Below are 17,643 nucleotides of genomic sequence, written 5' to 3'. Positions count from 1 at the left end.
ACGGTCACTGGTTTGTTCCACACTTATTTCTTTACTTGTTTCCATATGTGATTTTGCTGCCTTTAGTCTGATTCTACATTGTGCATATTCTAATGAAGGGACGCCATGTTGCGTTTGGAGAGCCACTAATGTGCCTAAACAGTGAAACCCCCAACAAGTGACACCATTTTGAAAAGTAGACCCCCTAAGGAACTTATCTAGATGTGTGGTGAGCACTTTGACCCACCAAGTGCTTCACAGAAGTTTATAATGTGGAGCCTTAAAAATAAAAAAAATATATTTTCCCAAGGTTACCAGAAGAAATTGTACCCCAAACATTGTTGTGCAATTTGTCCTGAGTACACTGATACCCCATATGTAGGGGTAAACCACTGTTTGGGTGCATGGCAGAGCTCGGAAGGGAAGGAGCGCAATTTGGAATGCAGACTTAGATGGATTGGTCTGCAGGAGTCACGTTGCATTTGCAGAGCCCCTGATGTAACTAAACAGTAGAAACCCCCCACAAGTGACCCCATATTGGAACCCCCCCAAGGAACTTATCTAGATGTGTTGTGAGAACTTTGAACGCCCAAGTGTTTCACTACAGTTTATAATGCAGAGCCGTGAAAATAAAAAAATATTTTTTTCCACAAAAACTATTTTTTAGCCCCCAGTTTTGTATTTTTCCAAGGGTAACAGTTGAAATTGGACCCTAAAAGTTTTTGTCCAATTTGTCTGTGGTACGCTGATACCCGATATGTGGGGGGGACCACCGTTTGAGCGCATGGCAGAGCTCGGAAGGGAAGGAGCATCATTTGGAATGCAGACTTTATTTTCCCAAGGGTAACTAGAGAAATTGGACTCCAGAAGTTTTTGTCCAATTTATCCTTAGTACGCTGATACCCCATATGTTGGGGTATACCCCTGTTTGGGCGCACGGGAGAGCTCGGAAGGGAAGGAGCACTGTTTTACTTTTTCAGCGCAGAATTGGCTGGAATTGAGATCGGACGCCATGTCGCGTTTGGAGAGCCCTGATGTGCCTAAACAGTGGTAACCCCCAATTCTAACTGAAACCCTAACCCAAACACACACCTAACCCTAATCCTAGCCACATCCCTAACCCCAACACACCCCTAACCCAAATCCCAACCGTAAATGTAATCCTAACCCTAGCCCTAACCCTAATGGGAAAATGGAAATACCGTAAATACATTTTTTTAAATTTTTTAATTTTTCCCTAACTAAGGGGGTGATGAAGAGGGGTTTGATTTACTTTTACAGAGGGTTTTTTTTTAGCGGATTTTTTATGATTGGCAGCCATCACACACTAATAGAAAAAAAAATATTTTTTGGTGTTACCACATTTTGAGAGCTATAATTTTTCCATATTTTGGTCCACAGTCATGTGAGGTCTTGTTTTTTGCGGGACTAGTTGACGTTTTTATTGGTAACATTTTCTGGCACGTGACATTTTGTTGATCGTTTTTTATTCCGATTTTTGTGAGGCAGTATGACCAAAAAACAGCTATTCATGAATTTTTTGGGAGGGGGCGTTTATACCGTTCCGTGTTTGGTAAAATGGATAAAGCAGTTTTATTCTTCAGGTCGGTACAATTACAGCGGTATCATTTTTTTTAATGTTTTTGCTCTTTTATACCATTAATACTTTTATAGAAAAAATAATTATTTTTGGATCGCTTTATTCTGAGGACTATTAACTTTTTTATTTTTTCGCTGATGATGCTGTATGGCGGCTTGTATTTTGCGGGACAAGATGACGCTTTCAGCGTTACCATGGTTTATATCCGTCTTCTTGATCGCGTGCTATTCCACTTTTTGTTCGGCAGGATGATAATAAAGCATTTTTTTTTCCCCGTGTTCACTGAAGGGGTTAACTAGTGGGACAGTTTTATAGGTCGGGTTGTTACGGACGTGGCGATACTAAATGTGTACTTTTATTGTTTTGGTTTTTTATTTAAATAAAGGAATGTATTTATTGGAACAATACGTGTGTGTATGTGTATGTGTGTATATATATATATATATATATATATATATATATATATATATATATATATATATATATATATATATATGTATATAATATAATATATAATATAATATATAATATAATATAATATATATATATATATTTTTTTTTTTTTTAATTTAGGAATTTTTTTATTTTATTTACACATGTAATGTAAATATTTTATTCTCACTTTGCCCCGGGGGGTACATTACAGTAAAGTGACAGATCGCTGATCTGACACTTTGCTGTGCACTGTCAGATCAGCGAACACAGACACAGCTAGGAGGCTTCCCGGCGCCTGCTCTGAGCAGGCGCTTGTAAGCCACCTCCCTGAAGGCCCAGGATGCAGCCCCGTGGCCATTTTGGATCCGGGGCCTGCAGGGAGGAGACGCACATCACCTTGTACCGAGGGTCTCAGGGAAGCCCGCAGGGAGCCCCCTCCCTGCGCGATACTTCCCTATGCCCCCAGAACGCTGCGATCATGTTTGATCGCAGTGTGCCGGGGGCGGTCCGTGACCGCTCCTGGCACATAGTGCCGGATGTCAGCTGCAATAGTCAGCTGACACCCGGGCGCGATCGGCCGCGCTCCCCCCGTGAGTGTGGCCGATAGCTATGACATACTATCCCGTCCCTGGGAATTAAGTCCCAGGTGACCTTGACGGGATAGTACGTCAAATGGGATTAAGGGGTTAAATATACCATGTCCTGCAAAGTGATGCAAAAAAATCATGTAATATATAAAAAAAATTGCTCACAGTGCCTAAAATATAATTTGACACTGGTCATGACTGCTGACATGCTATGTTGCAATGATGATGGATAAGAACCTTGGGCAGGGCACCAGCCTTTAACATGTCTTGCTAATTTAGTGATGATTCACTGTGGTACTATTCTTTCGGAGTGGTATGGGTTTGTAACTATTACATGCTAATTCATTACATTGTCGTGGAAAATAGTGAAAACTCTCCTCTAGAACTTCCTCTATTTCATGTGGAGATAAGTAAAACAAATAGGACATATGTGCTTCTATTCCTTATTGTTATAATGCCAAAGTTTGGAGCCAATAGATATATTGTACAGTTTTACAATTAATATTTCTGGGATACCTTATAAAAGTCTTCTATAATAAACTGCTTTGTAATACAGTACGTAAGGAATGCTATTGTGAGTTTTCCCCCAGTGACGTAAATGAATAAGTTCCTGCAAAACTGCAGCCGGTACAGCAAATTGCATTAAAAATACATATTTTTTTGCAGTTGGAAAATTGCATCACGCTCTGGAAACTATAATGGGTATATCGCGAAACAAGTGTTTTGTATACAGCTGACATTTCAGTTACGGTATGTTAGTGTTAGAGGGAATTTGTCAGTAGGATCAACCCTCCTAAGCAGTCTATATGGGTTTTAGGTCATAGGAAGATGAATAAAACAATACCTTGATATCTGTGATCCAATGTCTTAATCCGGAGAAATCGTGTGTTTCTTAATTTGTAAATGAGCTGTTAAGATCTATGGGCCGAATACAGATCTGCATGAGAATCTGCCCCCCCCCCCCCCCCCCGGTGCTTATTATAAATTAAAGGGGGTGTGACCAGTGTGATACATATAGATTTGAAGAACAGGCTGTCAGTCATAACATGTCTCACACTGGTATCACCCCCTTTCATTTACAATAAGCTCTGGAGGCAGATTCTCAGGGAGATCAGTGTAACGGGGTCTACCAAGCTGGGGTACCTCTTGTCAGTACCACCCTGCATTTCAGGAGGTCCACTTTGCGTTGGTTGGCGTCTGAATGAAGGACGCTGGCTGGAATTGCTTGGTTACATGGGTGCATATAAAAGATCACTGCTTCTCCACGTATTTCCAGTCTGACAAAGCTTTACCCACAGGACACAGAATATATCACACAGATACAGAGGGCAGGCCAATAGAAAAGCGGCAGGCCAGACATGCATTACAATAGCTGCAGGTGGCCGGAGCCTGCCGATATTTACTGTGGGAATTACAAAGGTGGGGGGAGGACAAAAGGGGAATATCGTGTCCCCTCTGCCCAGGAGCGCAGCCTGTGGGCTGATGCATTCGGGACATGGAACCTATTATACATACATATAAGTGCACAACATATTCTGGGTGCTGAGTGGTTCTGTAAAACGTAACACGGCTCCCCTTTTCAGCGACGCGATCGGCATACACAGTCTGATCCTTAACGGATTCGTTTGGGGATGACAGAAGTTTATGGGGTTGGTACAAGTTCTGTTTGTCAACTTAGTCCTTCAGCGTTACCGTTTTGTTTGCCGGTCTGTAGTGGATGGTGAAGTCCAGAGGTTGTAGGGCTAAACTCCACCGCAGCAATCTGGCGTTGTCTCCGGAGACCCGATTAAGCCAGACTAGGGGGTTATGGCCCATTAGGAGGGAAAACTGTCGTCCATACAAATATGGTTGCAACTTTTTGAGTGCCCATACTACCGCCAGGCACTCCTTCTCGATGGCCGCATAGCTTACTCCACGGGGCAGTAGTTTCCGACTCAGGTAAGCTACTGGGTGTTCTTGGCCGTCCGGCCCGACTTGGCTCAGTACTGCCCCCAATCCAAACATAGAAGCGTCTGTGTGAACAAGGAAACGTTTAGTTGGATCGGGTGCGGCCAATACAGGGGTATTGGTGAGGGCGTCCTTTAGTTGGCGGAGGCTTCCTCACACTCTGGGGTCCAGGTTACCTGGCGGGGTTGGTTCTTACGGGTCAGATCAGTGAGGGGCTTAACTACGCTGCTGTAATTGGGAACAAATTTCCTGTAATACCCCGCTGTCCCTAGAAACGCCATGACCTGGGTTTTAGTGCTTGGGGTGGGCCATTTGGCTGTGGCCTCAATCTTGGCTGGTTCTGGTCGCTGTTTCCCACTTCCCACCCAATGCCCTAAATACTGAACCTCTGCTTTGCCCACGTGACACTTGTTTGGGTTCAGGGTGATTCTGGCCTTGTGGATCCTGTCCAATACTGTCTCTAGGTGATTTAGATGCTCTTCCCATGTCGCACTGTAGATGGCGATGTCGTCCAGGTAGGCACAAGCATAGTCTTGGAGACCATCTAGAAGCCAGTCAGCCAGCCTCTGGAAGGTCGCCGGGGCGGGCATTCTTCATCCCAAATTGCATAACTGGAAACTGGAATAAGCCGAACGGGGTGACAAATGCCGACTTGGGAATAGTGTCCGTACTAAGGGGAATCTGCCAGTAGCCTTTGCATAGATTTATGGTGGTCAAATACTTTGCTCCGACAGCCGGTCTAACAACTCATCCACACACGGCATGGGATATGCATCCGTCACTGTTTTCTCATTGAGCTTACGATAGTCTACACAAAACCGTGTAGTCCCATCCTTCTTGGGCACGAACACTTTGGGGGATGCCCAGGGACTATATGACTCTTCAATGATGCCTAAACGCAACATCTCTTGTATCTCTTGTCGCATCCCCACTCGTACAGACTCGGGGACGCGGAAGGGGTTTTGTCGCAGGGGGGTCTGATCCTGGGTCTCAACTTTGTGTTGTGCCAGGCGAGTGTACCCTGGTCTTCCCGAAAACATCCTCTGTCGCTGCCTCAACAAGTCCTCCACCTGCTGTCTTTCCCCGGGGGCTAGGTCTTGACCCAAGTGTACCTGGTCCCATGTCCCATGTTTTAGACTGAGTCCTTTCCCCTTAGACATCCGGCAAGGGAAGTCCGGCTAAATCCTCTGCTTCAGGTGCACAGATGGCCACTACCTCTTCAGGGCGCTCCCTGTAGGGCTTCAGCATATTCACGTGGAACATGCGGATAACCCTGGGGCCGTCACAATCGGCGGTTTTGTCGGCTATTTTCCCCACTACCTGGTAGGGCCCCTGCCATGCAGCTTGGAACTTGTTCTGCCTGGTGGGCTCTAACACCAGGACCTTCTGTCCTATTTCCAAGGTGCGCTCTCTGGCCCTCCGATCGTACCATATGCGCTGGCGCCGCTGGGTCACCTGCATGTTCTCATGTACAGCCTGGGTCAGCTCCTGTAGGCGGTCCCAGAATTCCAGCACATGGGGTACAATAGGTACCCCTTCTATGAGGCCCTCCCCTTCCCAGTGTTCTAGGGGTCCCCTTACCAGTCTCTCGTATACCAGCTCGATCGGGGAGAACCTTGTGGATTCTTGGGGCACCTCCCGATAGGCAAACAGGAGGTGTGGCAAGAATTTCTCCCAGTCCCTGTAGGTCCTGGTAAAAGTCCCAATGAGTTGTTTTAACGTCCCGTTAAAGCCTTCACACGACCCATTGGTTTGCGGGTGGTATGGGGCGCTTCTAATGGACTTTATGCCGCACAGCTTCCACAGTTGGTTGGTCACCTCTGCTGTAAACTGGGTACCCTGGTCCGAGATAATCTCTCGGGGAAATCCAACCCATGAGAAAACCAGGAGCAGGGCGGCCGCCACCGTCTCTGCTAGTATGTTGGGTAACGCAACCGCCTCTGGATACCATGTGGCATAATCTACCACTGTCAACATATACCTTTTCCCTGACTGACTGGGTTTGGCTAACAGCCCTATCAGATCGACCGCTACTCGGCTAAATGGTTCCTCCACAATGGGGAGGGGGCGTAATTGGCCTTGCATTGATCTCCCCTCTTGCCAATGCGCTGGCAACTGTCTCAGGTCTGGCAGTATTGACGAACATCATAGGTTACCCCCGGCCAAAAGAAGTTTTGTGTCAGACGATGCCTGGTGCGACTGACACCGAAGTGTCTGGCCAAGGGTATGTCATGAGAGATTCGCAGTAACTCCTGCCTATACTTCTTGGGAACTACCAGCTGTCGTTTTATAGTAGGGCTCGTCTCTGTATGGTGCTGCTCTGTGATCCGGTAGAGGAGTCCCTGCTTCCCTACAAACTCACTCTTAAATTCATCTGGGGTGGCCCAAGAAATGTGTCTGGCTATGGGAATACGTGTAGGGCTGGGATGTCTTACCTGGGCCTCCTCTGAGTGTGATTCTGCCTCCGCAGCTTGAGCTTGTCTCTGGGTGGTCACAGGATATGTCTCAACCAGAGGGGAAACCGAGAAGGGAGACAACATAGGCCCCAAGTCATTTCCCAGCAAGACGTCTGCAGGCAAATCCTCCATCAAGCCGACCTCAACAAGGCCATCCCCGACTCCCCAGTTCAGGTGAATCCTGGCAGTGGGCAGTGGATGTATAGCTCCCCCTGCTACAAGGACTGCCACTGTCTGGTCCGTCTTCTCTTGGTCCCGGACGAGATGAGGCTTCACAAGGGTCAAAGTTGCCCCGGAATCTTAGTCCCTGCATACGTTTCCCATTAACCCACATGACCTGTCGATGCTGTTGTCGATTATCTGCCCGGGCTGCCTGCATGGGGTCTACTTCATGCAGCACTTCCTCCATCTCTTCCACCCCTTGGTTAGTTGTAGACCCCAATGCCAGTTCAGCTTCGCCTTGGTAGCAGTGTACAGCAGCCCGGCTGAAGGTAGGTGTTCCCGCCTTTGGCCACTGGGTAAGCTGACTCCGGTTGGAACATTGTCTTTGCAGGTTGCCTGTTATGAAAGGCAATTCAGAATCCCAATGGACATGGAGGTCAGAGCACATACAGTGAACTGACAATAACCCAAAATAATAGAACGAGCTCTGAGACGTGGGAACTCTGCAGACCGCAATCCCTAAGCCTATCAAACCACAACTAAAGGTAGCCGTGGAGCGCTCCTGACCAGAACCTAGGCGCCTCGTCACAGCCTGAGAAACTAGCTAATCCTGAAGATAGAAAAATAAGCCTACCTTGCCTCAGAGAAATTCCCCAAAGGAAAAGGCAGCCCCCCACATATAATGACTGTGAGTAAGATGAAAACACAAACATAGAGATGAAACAGATTTAGCAAAGTGAGGCCCGACTAGCTGAACAGAACGAAGATAGGGAAGATAACTTTGCGGTCAGCACAAAAACCTATAATAACCACGCAGAGGGGACAAAAAGACCCTCCGCACCGACTAACGGTACGGAGGTGGTCCCTCTGCGTCTCAGAGCTTCCAGCAGGCGAGAAAAACCAATTAAGCAAGCTGGACAGAAAAATAGCAACAAAATAACATAAGCAAAACTTAGCTTTGCAGAGCAGCAGGCCACAGGAATGATCCAGGGAAAAAACAAGTCCCACACTGAAACATTGACAGGAAGCATAGATCAAAGCATCAGGTGGAGTTAAGTAGAGAAGAAGCTAACGAGCTCACCAGATCACCTGAGGGAGGAAACTCAGAAGCTGCAGTACCACTTTCCTCCACAAACGGAAGATCCCAGAGAGAATCAGCCGAAGTACCACTTGTGACCACAGGAGTGAACTCTGCCACAGAATTCACAACAGTGGCCCAGCTGACTGCAGGTGTGGCATCGCGCCCCAGGGGGACTGGTAGGCCGGGTTTCTAGCAGGTCCCCCTACAATATTCAGTTGGTTGGGGCCCTCCAGGTCCATGGGCGGACCCCTAGTGACCATCTTTGATCCGGACAACTGAGGCCTCCTGGCATCATGATGTTCATCGGCCAGACGAGCGGCTTCCTCAAGAGTAATTGGCCACCTGTCCCGAAGCCATTCCTGTGTCTCAGGGGTTAGTCCATTAAAGAATCGGTCTAACAAGAAGAGCTGGAGGACGTCCTCCTTAGTGGTTGCTTGGTTCTCTTGTACCCACTGTAGCAGTGACCGCCATAATTTACAGGCCCATTCAACGTGGGTATCTGTTACGCATTTTATAAGTCCGCGGAACTTTTGGCGCTATGCCTCTGGTGTCAGCGCATACCGGGCCAAGATCACTTCTTTGATCCGCTCATAGTCCATACAGTCCTCATCAGGTACCGTGCGATAGGCGTCCACTGCCCGGCCTGTCAGCTTGCTGGCCAGAATCTGAACCCGTTCCTCCGGCTTCACTTGATGAAGGGCACACTGCCGCTCAAAGTTCTGTAGAAAGCCATCAATGTCTTACTCTGCCTCCCCCATCTGTCAGAAGGCATTATACTGGATCTTTTTGTGGCTTACTGTTGAAGGTACCTGGTCGAAGGCCAGAGCTCCCCCTGCTCGCTGACTCTCCGCTCTGCCATCTCTATCTTGGCCAGCTTCACTTTGGTCCGCTCTGTCATCTCCATCTTGGCTAGCTCTCCTGGTCTGCTCAGCCATCTTTTCCTTCAGATCAGTACTCACATCAGCCATCACCTCTCGTATGATCTCTACTGCAGGGTTTGGGCCATCGAACGCCAGTCTGTTCTTTACCTCCCTCTGGAATTCAGTCTCCTCCACGTTAACATTGTGGGGCGCTGCACTGTAGTGTTCCATGATGGCTGCTATCAAATCCGCTTTTGTTTTCTTGCTGGGGATCAACCCTCGGGCTTCCACCAGATCTTTTAATGTAGTCCTCTTTAACTTCTGATAGTTGTTTTCCATTCATTCCTTTCCTCCTGTAGAAGGGGGTATCATATCCCGCTGTCTGCCACTAGTGTAACTGGGTCTACCAAACTAGGGTACCTCTTTCAGTAGCACCCCGCGTTTCAGGAGGTCCACTCTGCGTTGGTTGGAGTCTGAATGAAGTACGCTGGCTGGAATTGCTTGGTTACATGGGCGCATATAAAAGATCACTGCTTCTCCACGTATTTCTAGTCTAACAAAGCTTTGCTCACAGGACACAGAATATATCCCACAGATACAGAGGGTAGGTCAATAGAAAAGCGGCAGGCCAGACATGCATTACAATAGCCGCAGGTGGCCGGAGCCTGCCGATATTTACTGTGGGAATTACAAAGGTGGGGGGAGGACAAAAGGGGAATATCGTGTCCCCTCTGCCCAGGGGCGCAGCCTGCAGGCTTATGCATTCGGGACGTGCATCTCACATGGAACCTATTATACATACATATAACTGCACAACATATTCTGGGTGCTGAGTGGTTCCGTAACACGTAACAATCAGTGTCTGCCCTTAGGAATAGCTCATTTATATATAAAGAAAAACATGTATTTCTCTGGAACAAGACAAGCAATCGCAAATATTAAAGTACATTGCTCAAGCGGATAGATATTTTTGAATCAATATTGTTCTTGTGGTGAAAAACTCAATAGCCTTTTATTGGAAAATACCGGAGTTACGCAAACTTTCATATATTTTGGAAAAAATCGCCCTTCACAAATCGCTTGAAAACAGATTCTCCAAAAACAATAACTTTTAAAAGATACACTAAAAAAATAGGAACTTTGGGTTTCTATTTCTCCATAGATTTTGTTATATTTAACCCCTTAGTGACAGAGCCAATTTGGTACTTAATGACCGAGCCAATTTTTACAATTCTGACCAGTGTCACTTTATGAGGTTATAACTCTGGAACGCTTCAACGGATCCCGCTGATTCTGAGATTGTTTTTTCGTGACATATTGTACTTCATGTTAGTGGTAACATTTCTTCGATATTACTTGCGATTATTTATGAAAAAAACGGAAATATGGAGAAAATTTTAACATTTTGCCATTTTCAAACTTTGAATTTTTATGCCCTTAAATCAGAGAGATATGTCACGAAAAATAGTTAATGAATAACATTTCCCACATGTCTACTTTACATCAGCACAATTTTGGAAACAAATTTTTTTTTTGTTAGGGAGTTATAAGGGTTAAATCATTTTGAGGGGTCTATACGATAGAAAATAGCGAAGTGTGACACCATTCTAAAAACTACACCCCTCAAGGTTCTCAAAACCACATTCAAGAAGTTTATTAACCCTTTACGTGCTTCACAGGAACTGAAACCATGTGGAAGGAAAAAATGAACATTTAACTTTTTTTTGCAAACATCTTAATTCAGAACCATTTTTTTTTTATTTTCACATGTGTAAAAACAGAAATGTAACCATAAATTTTGTTATGCAATTTCTCCTGAATACGCCAATACCCCATATGTGGGGGTTAACCACTGTTTGGGCGCACCGCACAGCTTGGAAGTGAAGGAGCGCCGTTTGACTTTTTCAATGCAGAATTGGCTGGAATTGAGATCGGACGCCATGTCACGTTTAGACAGCCCTGATGTACCTAAACAGTGGAAACTCCCCACAAGTGACACCATTTTGGAAACTAGACCCCTTAAGGAACTTATCTAGATGTGTGGTGAGCACTTTGAACCCCCATGTGCTTCACAGAAGTTTATGACGTAGAGCCGTGAAAATAAAAAATCACATTTGTTCTACAAAAATGATCTTTTTGCCCCAAAATTTTTATTTTCACAAGAGTAACAGGAGAAATTAGACCACAAAAGTTGTTGTGCAATTTCTCCTGAGTAAGTCGATACCCAATATGTGGGGGTAAACCACTGTTTGGGCACACCGCAGAGCTTGGAAGAGAAGGAGTGCCGTTTTACTTTTTCAATGCAAAATTGGCTGGAATTGAGATCGGACGCCATGTCGCGTTTGGAGAGCCCCTGATATTCCTAAACAGTGGAAACCCCCCACAAGTGACACCATTTTGGAAACTAGACCCCTTAAGTAACTTATGCCCAAGTGCTTTACAGAAGTTTAGAATGCAGAGTCGTGAAAATAAAAAATATTTTTTTTTCCACAAAAAAGATATTGTAGGCCCCAAGTTTTCACAAGGGTAACAGGAGAAATTGGACCCCAGAAGTTGTTGTCCAATTTATCCTGAGTACGCTGATGCCCCATATGTGGGGGTAACCCACTGTTTAGGTGCACGGCAGAGCTCAGAAGGGAGGGAGCACCATTTGACTTTTTGAGCGCAAATTTGGCTGTCGTGTTTAGAGACCCCCTGATGTACCTAAACACTGGAAACCCCCCAATTCTAGCTCCAACCCTAACCCCAACACACCCCTAACCCTAATCCCAACCCGATCCATAATCCTAATCACTAACCCTAACGATAATCACAACCCTTACCCCAAAACAACCCTAATGTCAACCCTAACCATAACCCTAATCAAAACCCTAAATCCAACACATCCCTAATCCTAATTTCAACCCTAACCTCAAACCTAACCCTAATCCCAATACACCCCTTATCACAACCCTAACCTTAACCCTAATCACAAACCTAATCCTAAGCGTAACCCTAATGCCAACCCTAAACCTAATCCAAACCCTAACCCTAATCCCAACTCTAACCCTAACTTTAGCCCCAACCCTAGCCCTAAATTTAGCGCCAACCCTAGCCCTAAGGCTACTTTCACACTTGCGTCGTTTGGCATCCGTCGCAATCCGTCATTTTGGACAAAAAACGGATCCTGTAAATGTGCCCGCAGGATGCGTTTTTTGCCCATAGACTTGTATTGCCGACGGATCGTGACGGATGGCCACACGTTGCGTCCGTCATGCACTGGATCAGTTGTGTTTTGGCGGACCGTCGGCACAAAAAACGTTCAATGTAACGTTTTTTTTGTACGTCGCATCCGCCATTTCTGACCGCGCATGCGTGGCCGTAACTCCGCCCCCTCCTCCCCAGGACATAGATTGGGCAGCGGATGCGTTGAAAAACTACATCCGCTGCTCACGTTGTGCACAATTTTCACAACGTGCGTCGGTATGTCGGGCCGATGCATTCCGACGGCCCCGTACCGACGTAAGTGTGAAAGAAGCCTAACCCTAAATTTAGCCCCAACCCTTACCCTAAATTTAGCCCCAACCCTTACCCTAAATTTAGCCCCAACCCTAACCCTAAATTTAGCGACAACCCTAACCCTAAATTTAGCCCCAGCCCTAACCCTAAATTTAGCCCTAACCCTAAATTTAGCCCTAACCCTAGCCCTAACCCAAACCCTAATTTTAGCCCCAACTGCTCTTCTCCTGCCGGCCGGCAGATGGAGACAGATGGCGGGCGCACTGCGCATGCGCCCGCCATTTTCATTTCCCTGGCGGCCAGGAGGAGCAGCAGGAGGACCCAGGGACACCGGTGAGTATGATAGGGTCCCCGAATCCCCCTATTTCTCTGTCCTCTGATGTGCGATCACATCAGAGGACAGTGTTGTGAATTCTGTGGCAGAGCTCCCTCCTGTGGTCACAAGTGGTACTTCGGCTGGTTCTCTCTGTGAGCTTCCGTTGGCGGAGGAAAGTGGTACTGCGGCTTCTGAGTTTCCTTCCTCAGGTGATGTGGTGAAGTCGTCATGTGCTGCTCTATTTAACTCCACCTAGTGCTTTGATCCTGGCCTCCAGTCAATGTTCTAGTATTGGACCTGTTTCCTCCTGGATCGTTCCTGTGGCCTGCTGCTCTGCATAGCCAAGTTCCTCTTTGCTATTTGTTTGCTGATTTTTTTCTGTTAAATCTATTTCATCTCTACGTTTGTCTTTTCATCTTAACTCACAGTCATTATATGTGGAGGCTGCCTTTTCCTTTGGGGTATTTCTCTGAGGCAAGGTAGGCTTATTTTCTATCTTCAGGCTAGCTAGTTTCTCAGGCCGTGCCGAGTTGCATAGGGAGCGTTAGGCGCAATCCACGGCTGCCTTTAGTGTGGTTGGAGAGGATTAGGGATTGCGGTCAACAGAGTTCCCACGTCTCAGAGCTCGTTCTTGTTTTTTGGGTTATTGCCAGGTCACTGTATGTGCGCTGACCTCTATGTCCATTGTGGTACTGAATTACCTTTCATAACAGGACAGAGAATTACACTTTGCTTTTTTTTTTTTTTTTTTTTGTGGTCGCCGGTAAACAGTTAATTACCAGCGATCGCAAAACAGGGGTCGGTAAAACTGACCCCGATCATGTACTTTGGGGTCTCGGCTACTCTCCCGGGGCCGGCCGGCGGGCGCACTGCGCATGCGCCCGCCATTTTGAAGATGGCTGCGCCCACCGGGAGCCACGAGGAGCACCGGGGGAGATAGGTGAGTATCGGGGGGCGATCGGGGGCCCCTTTTCTTTGTCCTCTGATGTGCGATCACATCGGAGGACAGAGAAATTTTTAAAAAAATTGCGTTTTTTTTTGCAATCGCCGGTAAACGATTAATTACCGGCGATCGCAAATGCGGGGTCGGTAATGCCCCCCCCCCCGAATCATGTTCTCTGGGGTCTTGGCTACCCCCGGCAGCCGAGACCCCGGAGAAAATCCGACTCTGGGGGGCGCTATTTACTTTTTCCATAGCGCCGTTAATTAACGGCGCTGTGGTTTAAGTACCTGTATCGGCGGTCGTTAAGGGGTTAAATGTTCCAATTGTTTTGTTTATGTATTTCATTTGTGTGAAATGTATTGTTTACACTGCTGTTGTACCTGTTTTAACCCCTTAATGACAGCCAATACGTCTTTTAACTGACCTGAGATATAAGAGAATAGCCTCCCCATACAGGTGACAATCCAGCAGCTGTCGGCTGGACACTATAGCTGACAACTTGCTGCATCAGCCACGATCAGAGTTTGCACCATCCATATCTGTTTAACCCCTTAGATGCTGCTGTCAATAGTGACTACATCATTATAAATGGTTAACAGAGTGTGGGGGCTTCCTCTTTATTCAAATTGGTGCCCTCAGATTATGATTTTGTGGTCCTGATATTTGCCATAGAAGTTCATGACCAAATAGCGGCCTTAGAGTCTGACAGCTGTAGTAATCTGTTCAGAAGTTAGAGACTATTAGGTGGTAAAAATGCACATTTTCATTTCTGTCATGCCGCTTTGCATTAATTCCTGTAAAGCACCTGAAGATTTAATAAACTACCTGACAGCAGTTTTCACTATGTCAGGGGGTGCTGTTTTTAAAATGGTATTACTTTTGGGGGTTTTCCAATATATGAGACCCCTAAAGCCACTTCAAACATGGATAAGTCCTTAAAGAAATAAATTTTGTAAATTTCCTTGAAAAAAATGAAAAATTGCTGCTACATTTTTAAACCTCCTAAACTGCTAACAAAATAAATTAACATTTTACAAATGGTGCTGATGTGAAGCTGACATGTGGGAAATATTGTTTATTAATGCGTTGCTGTGGTATGACCATCTGGATTAAAGGGATAATCATTCAAATTTAGAAAATTCTAATTTTTTTAATATTCTCAAATTTTAGATTTTTTTTTTTAATAAATAAACACAAAACATTTTGACCTAAATTTACCATTATCATAAAGTATAATGTTTCAGGAAAAAACAATATCAAAATCACTGGGATTTGTTGAAGCGTTGCGGAGTTATTACCACATAAAGTGACACTGGTCAGATTTTAAAAATTTGGCTCCGTCACTAAGGGGTTAATACTTTTTAATGTTGACCACAATGTATTAGATTATTTTAATGTTAAACCTTGCAATACAATGGAGTTCTCCCTTGTTCTTTCCCTTATTCCCATTACCATTCCTCCCCTTAATAAATAATCTTTAATTCCCAATCCCAATCCTTCCCCCTTTTACCTTCCCATATTTATCTTAAAGTTTAATAAAAATGATTGAAAGACAAATATTAAAGTATAATTTTATTCATCTTCCTATGACCTACATGTCCATAGATGGCTTAGTGATCCTACAGACAAATTCCCTTTTTAATTTTTAAATTTTAGAATGTTTGCAATAAAGCCTATTGCCAAATTTATATAAATCTCTATTGTCTAACCACTTCACAACCTTTGAAGTACATATATGACAAGTCATGTCCCTCCCTTTGATGCGGGCTTGCATGCCAAACCAGCATCTTTCCTGGCAGATAATGGCTGATTTATTCAGCCATCATGTTTTTTTAACATCTGCAGGTGGATCAGAGCTCTGCCTGCAGCTGTTAACCTGTTAAATATCGCTGTCATTCTCTGACAGCAGCATTTAATATGCAGTGGCAGGGAGCGTGTCATTCCACACATCCATAAGCGCTTCCATGAAGTGATCATGGGGCACTGATGGGTTGGCATGACAGCCGAAGGTCTGCTGAAGACCACCGTGCCTGTCACTACGATTCACTTTTGAACACTAGCGTTTATCTGGCGTTCATAGATCGTGATTTTAGCTGTACATAGCAGTGCTATTAAAAATTTGAAAAAAAACCCGTAAAAGTAGGAAGACAAAAAATAAAAAACAGTTCAAATCACCGCCCTTTTGCCTTATTAAAAAAAAACACATTTGGCATCGCTGTGTTCTTAAAAGTATGACCTATCAAAATATAAAATAATTTAATCAGTAAGCGGCGTAATGGGGAAAAAAAAAAAGAATTATGTGGGGTTTTTTTTTATACACAAAACATTGTATCTAACCCAAAATGGTATATGTACAAACGTAACGTCTAGGTGCAAAAAATAAGCCATCACACAGCCTCATATCCCAAAAAATGAAAAGGGGTCTCATAAAATGGCAACAAAAACATTTTTTTTTTTTTTTCCAAATCTGACACTTTTTTTTTTTTAACCACTTAAAAAATAAATAAAAAACGATGTATCTATTTGGTATCTGCGTACTCATACTGTTCTGGAGAATCGTATTGCCAGGTCAGCTATATAAATAAATATATAAATATATATATAAATTTAAAAAAAAAATTGTGGAATTGCATTTTTTTTTTTTGCAATTTCACCACACTTGGAATTATTTTCCTGCTTTCTAATGCATTACATATAAAATGAATTATTCCACTTAAATGTAAAACTCTTCTACGTTGATAGAAAAATAAAGTTATGGTTCTCGGAAGAAGTGGAGGAAAAAACTGAAAATATCCCCCCCCCCCCCCAGGAAGAAGCAGTTGGTGCTATATCTTCCATTTAAAAATTGGCCCATAAAAAAATAAATAAACAGATGCTGACTGATCCCCTCAGTTTTTACACATATTTGTAGATCCATATATTTTGCGACAGTATACAGAGCTGTTCATTGAGTTTCCAGCTTAAACTATTTGCCAGTCTAACTGCATTCTAAATTTTATAATGGCATGAATCAACATAGACTGAGGGGTAAATTTAAATTCAGGATGCTGGATAGCTAGGTGACAATATGATTGTTGTAAGGCATAGGTGTTAACCTTTTAAAATAAAAAAAAGTACAAGTAATAATTTTGTTTTGCTATTTTACGCTCCAACTCACAATTTATTTCTTTTTTCTTTCCATGAATCTGCCCCTTCTTGATTTTCATGTTGGACTGGGTGATTAATAGAGTTACCAGCTGAGGAAGGTAAGTGCTGATTTTCATCAAGTTTTTAATGCAGATTTTTAAGCCAAAATCAAACTTGTATTTTAAAGGATATAAAGTATAAGGCTATGTGCACATGTTGAGTGTTTGCTTGCAGAAATTTCTGCAAGGTTTCTGCATCTCTTGATAGCAAAAACACACGTTTTGCTGCGATTTTTGGTGCGTTTTTGTACAGCATTGAAGGCTTTTTAAGCTAAATAAAGATATTAAAAGAAAAAGTTTTGTGATGTAATTTCTTGGTTCAACACCACATTTTTCATTCTGATGCAGTAGCATGAGGGTAATGGGATCAGGGCTTGGTGTCAGTAGTTGTCATTGACACCAAGCCCTAGGCTTAGTAATGAAAAGTTTTCAGCCAGACACGCATTACAGAGTATGTAAGTAAACACACACACAGACACACACACAGACACACACACACACACACGTTGTCACCAGCCTATGTAGGAGAGTTAACAGAATGAACTGTAAGCAGCTCTTAGTTTAACCCCTTTCTGACATTGGACGTACTATTCA

The 17,643-nt window shown here is 44.4% G+C and overlaps 1 protein-coding gene across 1 annotated transcript in view; it reads left to right on the top strand.

Annotated features, from left to right (window-relative positions):
• Nucleotides 1-17,643, top strand: part of LOC138665353 (sarcoplasmic/endoplasmic reticulum calcium ATPase 3) — a 332,774-nt gene that overhangs the window by 120,058 nt on the left and 195,073 nt on the right. The window contains exon 2 of the mRNA XM_069752757.1: nucleotides 17,092-17,109. Coding sequence (XP_069608858.1) covers nucleotides 17,092-17,109 — 18 coding nt within the window. The remainder of the gene's footprint in view (nucleotides 1-17,091; nucleotides 17,110-17,643) is intronic.

The sequence above is a fragment of the Ranitomeya imitator genome, chromosome 1, assembly GCF_032444005.1.
Source record: "Ranitomeya imitator isolate aRanImi1 chromosome 1, aRanImi1.pri, whole genome shotgun sequence".
In the NCBI taxonomy this organism is placed as follows: Eukaryota; Metazoa; Chordata; class Amphibia; order Anura; family Dendrobatidae; genus Ranitomeya; species Ranitomeya imitator.
This window is presented reverse-complemented; position numbering and strand designations above follow the sequence as displayed.